This window comes from Symphalangus syndactylus, chromosome 3 (assembly GCF_028878055.3).
Source record: "Symphalangus syndactylus isolate Jambi chromosome 3, NHGRI_mSymSyn1-v2.1_pri, whole genome shotgun sequence".
Taxonomy (NCBI): Eukaryota; Metazoa; Chordata; class Mammalia; order Primates; family Hylobatidae; genus Symphalangus; species Symphalangus syndactylus.
The window spans coordinates 22,318,898-22,328,066 of record NC_072425.2 but is presented as its reverse complement, the minus strand read 5'-3'; the positions used below and the strand labels follow the sequence as shown (position 1 = coordinate 22,328,066).

Sequence of the window (9,169 nt, the reverse complement as noted above, 5' to 3'; positions counted from 1 at the left end):
AGGCAAGTGGGGAGGAAGTTATCTTCTCTTAAAAGTCAATTTCAGCCCCCACAAAGAGGGCTTGAGTGTGTGTGTGTGTGTGTGTGTGTGTATGTGTATGTGTGTGTTGGAGGAGGGGTAGGAGTTTGATAGAGATCATGCACCTTCTTTCCAATTGACAATAACAAATGGCTTTTCTAATCTTGCCATCAAGCTATTCTCAATTCTCACTTCCTCTAAATAGCCCATGCCAATTTCTCTGGTCAAACAAATCTCTTTTCTTTGGATTCTGCTATAGCGTAGAAAGCACAATTGAGATTTGAATGGATATTATCTTAACTGTTCTCTAAATGTCTCTTGGGTATTTCCTTGCATTCCCAATGAGATTCAGAGATTCTTATTGGCAAAGACCATTTATTTTTCTTTTTTCTCCCAGCACAGTTCTGGCCACACAGATGCATATCTGTAAATTGATCTAATAAATAAATACTGACACATGGAAGGTTTTTATCTGCACAGGTAACACGAACTACCAGGGATGGGAAAACCAGGCAGAGTGAACCAAACCACTGTTTCAGACTTCCTCCTTCTAGGACTCTCTGAGCGGCCAGAGGAGCAGCCTCTTCTGTTTGGCATCTTCCTCGGCATGTACCTGGTTACCATGGTGGGGAACCTGCTCATCATCCTGGCCATCAGCTCTAACCCACACCTCCATACTCCTGTGTACTTGTTTCTGGCCAACTTGTCATTAACTGATGCCTGTTTCACTTCTGCCTCGATCCCCAAAATGCTGGCCAACATTCATACCCAGAGTCAGACCATCTCCTATTCTGGGTGTCTTGCACAGCTATATTTCCTCCTTATGTTTGGTGGCCTTGACAACAGCCTGCTGGCTGTGATGGCATATGACCGCTATGTGGCCATCTGCCAGCCATTCCATTACAGCACATCTATGAGTCCCCAGCTCTGTGCACTAATGCTGGGTGTGTGCTGGGTGCTAACCAACTGTCCTGCCCTGATGCACACACTGTTGCTGACCCGCATGGCTTTCTGTGCCCAGAAAGCCATCCCCCATTTCTACTGTGATCCCAGTGCTCTCCTGAAGCTTGCCTGCTCAGATACCCATGTAAATGAGCTGATGATCATCACCATGGGCTTGCTGTTCCTCACTGTTCCCCTCCTGCTGATCGTCTTCTCCTATGTCCGCATTTTCTGGGCTGTGTTTGGCATCTCATCTCCTGGAGGGAGATGGAAGGCCTTCTCTACCTGTGGTTCTCATCTCACGGTGGTTCTGCTCTTCTATGGGTCTCTTATGGGTGTGTATTTACTTCTTCCATCAACTTACTCTACAGGGAGGGAAAGTAGGGCTGCTGTTCTCTACATGGTGATTATGCCCATGCTAAACCCATTCATTTATAGCTTGAGGAACAGAGACATGAAGGAGGCTTTGGATAAACTTTTTGGCAGTGGGAAAACATTCTTTTTATGATTAGACATCTAGACAGTGATGTCTAATCTTGATCAACCCCTTCCTGTCTTCCATCACTTCAGTAATTCTACTACTGTCATGTTGATATTAGGGGAAGGTTATCCATTGACTCTGAGTTAGGGATGTAAAAAAAAAAAAAAAAGTGTTTCATTCTTTTATTAGGCTGTGGAATGAGATGTTCTGTCTCAGCCTCTTTCCTGACCCCAGTGAGGCAACCATTACTAACAGCAAAACTACTATTCCTCCTCACATCTCTAAAACCAGCATATTAGCCATAGTGAACAAGGCATTTGTTATGAGGCTCTGGAGCTGAGCAATTCTACCCCAGCAAGGCAGGCGTGGGATGAGGTGAAGGAACGAGAATACAAACAATTATTGACTATCCACAATGTTCCTCATTATTCCATACATCAGTTACTTTAGGTAGAATTGTGAAAACTGTGAATTAGGATGCTACGTAACTTAATAAGTCAATTTATCCCAGTATCGACTCCCTTTCTGTTTTACCACTTTGTGAGGATCATGACAAGGAAGGTGTGAGTGCACATCTAAGGTTAATATTGAATGATAACAATAGGAGAAAAAGAATTAAATTAATATGTTATGGTATTCTTTAACTTAAAAGCACTCTTCTGTTGTAGTAAATAGATTAAAAGTAATCAACATTTGTTGTACACCTACTAGTGCCAGATTTGTACTAACCACACCATCATTCTCTGAATTCTTTCATAAAAATATTCTAGAATAAAAAATGATAAATCAAGCATGCTGGAAATTTTTAGGGCAATAATTTGATGCAAAGCAGTCTGGTGGAAACTAATATTATGGGAAGTCACAAAGCTTAACAATGGTTTTCTCTTTGCAATGAAATTCTAGGTTATCAATTTCTTCTTTATAGCTACATGTTTTAAAACATGTAGATATTTTTCAAAAAAGGAAATGAAATTTGAGGGTTGGCACAAAAAAATTTCAGTGATAACTCACAGAGAAAAAGAAGCACTGAAACAGATCTCTGAGATCAAGTTCATCCTGGGCCAAATTTTTTAAAAAGGAAGGTATGCCCTTTTGGTGTTGTACAATAAATATTGCTTAAGGATCTTCCTTTAAGGAAGATCAGGCACAAGCACGCATTGCTCTTTGGTCCTTCTACCTCTCTCCTTCTGTCCCTTCTCTTTGGATAGAAGAGAGGAATAATGAGACAACTAGGGAAACCAGACAAGACCATCTTAGCCTTGAATTAGGTGACTTGGCCCTGACCACAGCAATCTACTGCTGCAATTTCTAGTACCAAAGCAAAGGTTGGAAAAGGCAAGTTTTGTGTTTGTGAATAGTATCTCTCCTTTTTGGGAACTAATTTCTGACCTCTAATATCCCCACCTTTGCCCTCCAGTCACCCAGCTACACCATGCCATTTACAGTCTAATTATATATAAAGATATCTACTTCAAGGAATTGGCTCATGCAATTGTAGAGGGTAGCAAGTTTGAAATTTGTAGGGCAGGCTGGAAACTCAGGCAGGCATGAACATTGCAATCTTTTTTTAATATATAGACTTTACTCTTTTAGAGCTGTTTTTGGTTTATAGAAAAATTGAGCAGAAAGTTCCCATATACCTTCTGCCCCAACACATGCACAATCTCCCGAACTAATCCTCACCAGAGTGGTACATTTATTACAATCCATTATCCTCCATTGACACATCATCACCCAAAGTCCACAGTTTACATTGGAGTTCATTCTTGGTGTTGTACATTCTGTGGGTTTTGACAAATGCTTAATGGCATGTATTCATCATTATAGTATCATACAGAGTAGTTTCACTGCCCTAAAAATCCTCTGTGCTTCATGTAGTTATTCCCCTCTCCCCATAACCCTGTGGTAACCACTGATCTTTTTACTGTCTCCATAGTTTTACCTTTTCCCAGAATGTTATGTAGTTGGAATCATACAGTATATTGCCTTTTTAGATTGGCTTCTTCCACTCACAATGTGTTTAAGATTTCTCCATGTCTTTTCATAGCTTGATAGTTCATTTCTTTCTGAGACTGAGTAATATTTCATTGTATGCAATGTTCAGGGAAAGGTGTAATGTCTGTGTCTAGATTCTTTTTTTTTCATGTGGATGTCTAGTTGTTTCAGCACTATTTGTTGAAGAGACTATGTTTTCTCCATTGCATTGTCTTTAATCCTTTGTCAAAAATCAGTTGACTCTACTTATGTGGGTCTATTTCTGGGCTCTTTATTCTGTTATATTGATCTATTTTTCTGTTCTTTTGTCAATGCCACACTATCTTAATTACTGCAGGCTTGCAGTAAGTAGTGTCTACCGGGGCCTAGTTGGAGGGTAGGGGGCAAGGGGAGGGAGAGCATTAGGACAAATAACTAATGCATGCGGGGTTTAAAACCTAGATGACAGATTGAAAGGTGCAGCAAACCACCATGGCACATGTACACCTATGTAACAAACCTACACATTCTGCACATGTATGCCAGAACTTAAAAAAAGTGAGTAGTGTCAGTCCTCCAAACCTGTTCTTCTATAATGTGTTAGCTATTCTGAGTCTTTTGCCTCTCTGCATTTTGTTGATATCCACAAAGTAACTTGCTGAGGTTTTGATTAAGGCTATGTTGAATCTATTAATCAAATTGGGAAGAATGACACCATGATAACACGGAGTTTTCCTATGCATGAACATGGAATATCTCTCCATTTATTTAATTCTTATTTGATTTCTGCTATCAGAGTTCTGCAGTTTTTCTCATATTAATCTTGTATACAGATTTATATCTAACAAATTGGGGGCTGCTAGTGTAAATGGTATTGTGTTTTTAATTTCAAATTCCATTTGTTCATTGCTGCTATATAAGAGAGCAATTGGCTTTTGTATATTAACCCTGTATCCTGAAACCTTGCTATAATTCCTTACTAGTTCCAGGAGAGATTTTTGGATGTTTTGGATTTTCTGTAAAAATCATGTCATCTGAAAATAAAGAATTTTATTTATTCCTTCAGAATCTGTACACTTTTCATTTTCTTGTCTTATGCATTACTAGGACTTTCAGTGTGATGTTCAAAAGCAGTAATGAGAGGGGACATTTTTTTGCCTTGTTCCTGATCTTAGTGCAGAGCTTTTAGTTTTTCATCAAGTATGATGTTAACTGTAGTTTTTAAAATAGATATCCTTTATCTCTCTATTCCTAGTTTTCTCAGAGTTTTTAATCATAAATGAGTGTTGGATTTTTGTCAAGTGCTTTTTCTGCATCTATTTATATTATTATGTAGTTGTTCTTTAGTGTATTGATGTGATCAACTAAATTAATCGATTTTCTTTTTTTCTTTTTTTATTATTATTATACTCAAGTTTTAGGGTACATGTGCACAATGTGCAGGTTTGTTACATATGTATCCATGTGCCATGTTGGTGTGCTGTACCCATTAACTCGTCATTTCGCATTAGGTATATCTCCTAATGCTGTCCCTCCCCGCTCCCCCCACACCACAACAGTCCCCAGAGAGTGATGTTCCCCTTCCTGTGTCCATGTGTTCTCATTGTTCAATTCCCACCTATGAGTGAGAACATGCAGTGTTTGGTTTTTTGTCCTTGCAATAGTTTACTGAGAATGATGGTTTCTAGTTTCATCCATGTCCCCACAAAGGGCATGAACTCATCATTTTTTATGGCTGCATAGTATTCCATGGTGTATATGTGCCACATTTTCTTAATCCAGTCTATCGTTGTTGAACATTTGGGTTGGTTCCAAGTCTTTGCTATTGTGAATAGTGCCACAGTAAACATACATGTGAATGTGTCTTTATAGCAGCATGATTTACAGTCCTTTGGGTATATACCCAGTAATGGGATGGCTGGGTCAAATGGTATTTCTAGTTCTAGATCCCTGAGGAATCACCACACTGACTTCCATAATGGTTGAACTAGTTTACAGTCCCACCAACAGTGTAAAAGTGTTCCTATTTCTCCACATCCTCTCCAGCACCTGTTGTTTCCTGACTTTTTAATGATCGCCATTCTAACTGGTATGAGATGGTATCTCATTGTGGTTTTGATTTGCATTTCTCTGATGGCCAGTGATGATGAGCATTTTTGCATGTGTTTTTTGGCTGCATAAATGTCTTCTTTTCAGAAGTGTATGTTCATGTCCTTTGCCCACTTTTTGATGGGGTTGTTTGTTTTTTCTTGTAAATTTGTTTGAGTTCATTGTAGATTCTGGATATTAGCCCTTTGTCAGATGAGTAGGTTGTGAAAATTTTCTCCCATTCTGTAGGTCACCTGTTCACTCTGATGGTAGTTTCTTTTGCTGTGCAGAAGCTCTTTAGTTTAATTAGATCCCATTTGTCAATTTTGGCTTTTGTTGCCATTGCTTTTGGTGTTTTTGACATGAAGTCCTTGCCCATGCCTATGTCCTGAATGGTATTGCCTAGGTTTTCTTCTAGGGTTTTTATGGTTTTAGGTCTAACATGTGTCTTTAATCCATCTTGAATTAATTTTTGTGTAAGGTGTAAGGAAGGGATCCAGTTTCAGCTTTCTACACATGGCTAGCCAGTTTTCCCAGCACCATTTATTAAATAGGGAATCCTTATCCCATTGCTTGTTTTTGTCAGGTTTGTCAAAGACCAGATAGTTGTAGATATGCGGCATTATTTCTGAGAGCTCTCTTCTGTTCCATTGGTTTATATCTCTGTTTTGGTAGCAGTACCATGCTGTTTTGGTTACTGTAGGCTTGTATTATAGTTTGAAGTCAGGTAGCATGATGCCTCCAGCTTTGTTCTTTTGGCTTAGGATTGACTTGGTGATGCGGGTTCTTTTTTGGTTCCATATGAACTTTAAAGTAGTTTTTTCCAATTCTGTGAAGAAAGTCATTGGTAGCTTGATGGGGATGGCATTGAATCTATAAATTACCTTGGGCAGTATGGCCATTTTCACGATATTGATTCTTCCTACCCATGAGCATGGAATGTTCTTCCATGTGTTTGTATCCTCTTTTATTTCATTGAGCAGTGGTTTGTAGTTCTCCTTGAAGAGGTCCTTCACATCTCTTGTAAGTGGGATTCCTAGGTATTTTATTCTCTTTGAAGCAATTGTGAATGGGAGTTCACTCATGATTTGGCTGTTTGTCTGTTATTGGTGTACAAGAATGCTTGTGATGTTTGCACATTGATTTTGTATCCTGAGACTTTGCTGAAGTTGCTAATCAGCTTGAGATTTTGGGCTGAGACAATGGGGTTTTCTAGATATACAATCATGTCATCTGCAAACGGGGACAATTTGACTTCCTCTTTTCCTAATTGAATGCCCTTTATTTCCTTCTCTTGCCTGATTGCCCTGGCCAGAACTTCCAACACTATGTTGAATAGGAGTGGTGAGAGAGGGCATCCCTGTCTTGTGCCAGTTTTCAAAGGGAATGCTTCCAGTTTTTGCCCATTCAGTGTGATATTGGCTGTGGGTTTTTCATAGATAGCTCTTATTATTTTGAGATACATCCCATCAATACCTAATTTATTGAGAGTTTTTAGCATGAAGGGTTGTTGAATTTTGTCAAAGGCCTTTTCTGCATCTATTGAGATAATCATGTGGTTTTTGTCTTTGGTTCTGTTTATATGCTGGATTACATTTATTGATTTGCATATGTTGAACCAGCCTTGCATCCCAGGGATGAAGCCCACTTGATCATGCTGGATAAGCTTTTGGATGTGCTGCTGGATTCGGTTTGCCAGTATTTTATTGAGGATTTTTGCATCAATGTTCATCAAGGATATTGGTCTGAAATTCTCTTTTTTGGTTGTGTCTCTGCCAGGCTTTGGTATCAGAATGATGCTGGCCTCATAAAATGTGTTAGGGAGGATTCCCTCTTTTTCTATTGATTGGAATAGTTTCAGAAGGAATGGTACCAGTTCCTCCTTGTACCTCTGGTAGAATTCAGCTGTGAATCCATCAGGTCCTGGACTCTGTTTGGTTGGTAAGCTATTGATTATTGCCACAATTTCAGAGCCTGTTATTGTTCTATTCAGAGATTCAACTTCTTCCTGGTTTAGTCTTGGGAGGGTGTATTTGTCGAGAAATTTATCACTTTCTTCTAGATTTTCTAGTTTATTTGCGTAGAGGTGTTTGTAGTATTCTCTGATGGTAGATTGTATTTCTGTGGGATTGGTGGTGATATCTCCTTTATCATTTTTTATTTCATCTATTTGATTCTTCTCTCTTCTTTATTAGTCTTGCTAGCGGTCTATCAATTTTGTTGATCTTTTCAAAACACCAGCTCCTGGATTCATTAATTTTTTGAAGGGTTTTTTGTGTCTCTATTTCCTTCAGTTCTGTTCTGATTTTAGTTATGTCTTGCCTTATGCTAGCTTTTGAATGTGTTTGCTCTTGCTTTTCTAGTTCTTTTAATTGTGATGTTAGGGTGTCAATTTTGGATCTTTCCTGCTTTCTCTTGTGGGCATTTAGTGTTATAAATTTCCCTCTACACACTGCTTTGAATGTGACCCAGAGATTCTGGTATGTTGTGTCTTTGTTCTCATTGGTTTCAAAGAACATCTTTATTTCTGCCTTCATTTCGTTATGTACCCACTAGTCATTCAGGAGCAGGTTGTTCAGTTTCCATGTAGTTGAGGGGTTTTGAGTGAGTTTCTTAATCCTGAGTTCTAGTTTGATTGCACTGTGGTCTGAGAGACAGTTTGTTATAATTTCTTTTCTTTTACATTTGCTGAGGAGAGCTTTACTTCCAACTATGTGGTCAATTTTGGAATAGGTGTGGTGTGGTGCTGAAAAAAATGTATATTCTGTTGATTTGGGGTGGAGAGTTCTGTAGATGTCTATTAGGTCCACTTTGTGCAGAGCTGAGTTCAATTCCTGGGTATCCTTGCTAACTTTCTGTCTCGTTTATCTGTCTAATATTGACAGTGGGGTGTTAAAATCTCCCATTATTATTGTGTGGGAGTCTAAGTCCCTTTGTAGGTCACTCAGGACTCGCTTTATGAATCTGGGTGCTCCTGTGTTGGGTGCATATATATTTAGGATAGTTAGCTCTTCTTGTTGAATTGATCCCTTTACCATTATGTAATGGCCTTCTTTGTCTCTTTTGATCTTTGTTGGTTTAAAGTCTATTTTATTAGAGACTAGGATTGCAACACCTGCCTTTTTTTGTTTTCCATTTGCTTGGTAGATCTTCCTCCATCCCTTTATTTTGAGTCTGTGTGTGTCTCTGCACGTGAGATGGGTTTCCTGAATACAGCACACTGATGGGTCTTGACTCCTTATCCAATTTGCCAGTCTGTGTCTTTTAATTGGAGCATTTAGGCCATTTACATTTAAAGTTAATATTGTTATGTGTGAATTTGATCTTGTCATTATGATGTTAGCTGGTTATTTTGCTCGTTAGTTGCTATAGTTTCTTCCTAGCCTTGATGGTCTTTACAATTTGGCATGTTTTTGCAGTGGCTGGTCCCGGTTGTTCCTTTCCATGTTTAGTGCTTCCTTCAGGAGCTCTTTTAGGGCAGGCCTGGTGGTGACAAAATCTCTCAGCATTTGCTTGTCTGTAAAGTATTTTATTTCTCCTTCACTTGTGAAGCTTAGTTTGGCTAGATATGAAATTCTGGGTTGAAAAATTCTTTTCTTTAAGAATGTTGAGTATCGGCCCCCACTCTCTTCTGGCTTGTAGAGTTTCTGCCAAGAGATCAGCTGT

At 38.9% G+C, this 9,169-nt stretch overlaps 1 protein-coding gene across 1 annotated transcript; it reads left to right on the top strand.

Moving 5' to 3' along the window:
* Window positions 1-417: 417 nt before the first annotated feature.
* Window positions 418-1,520, top strand: OR1N2 (olfactory receptor family 1 subfamily N member 2). Its single transcript, XM_055269926.1, has one exon. It carries the CDS (start codon window positions 518-520, stop codon window positions 1,466-1,468), a length of 951 nt encoding a protein of 316 aa, XP_055125901.1. The 5' UTR covers window positions 418-517; the 3' UTR covers window positions 1,469-1,520.
* Window positions 1,521-9,169: the final 7,649 nt, after the last annotated feature.

Excerpts from the sequence above, each read along its gene's own strand:
- OR1N2 (XM_055269926.1), top strand. The coding sequence starts at position 518 with ATGGGAAAACCAGGCAGAGTGAACCAAACCACTGTTTCAGACTTCCTC.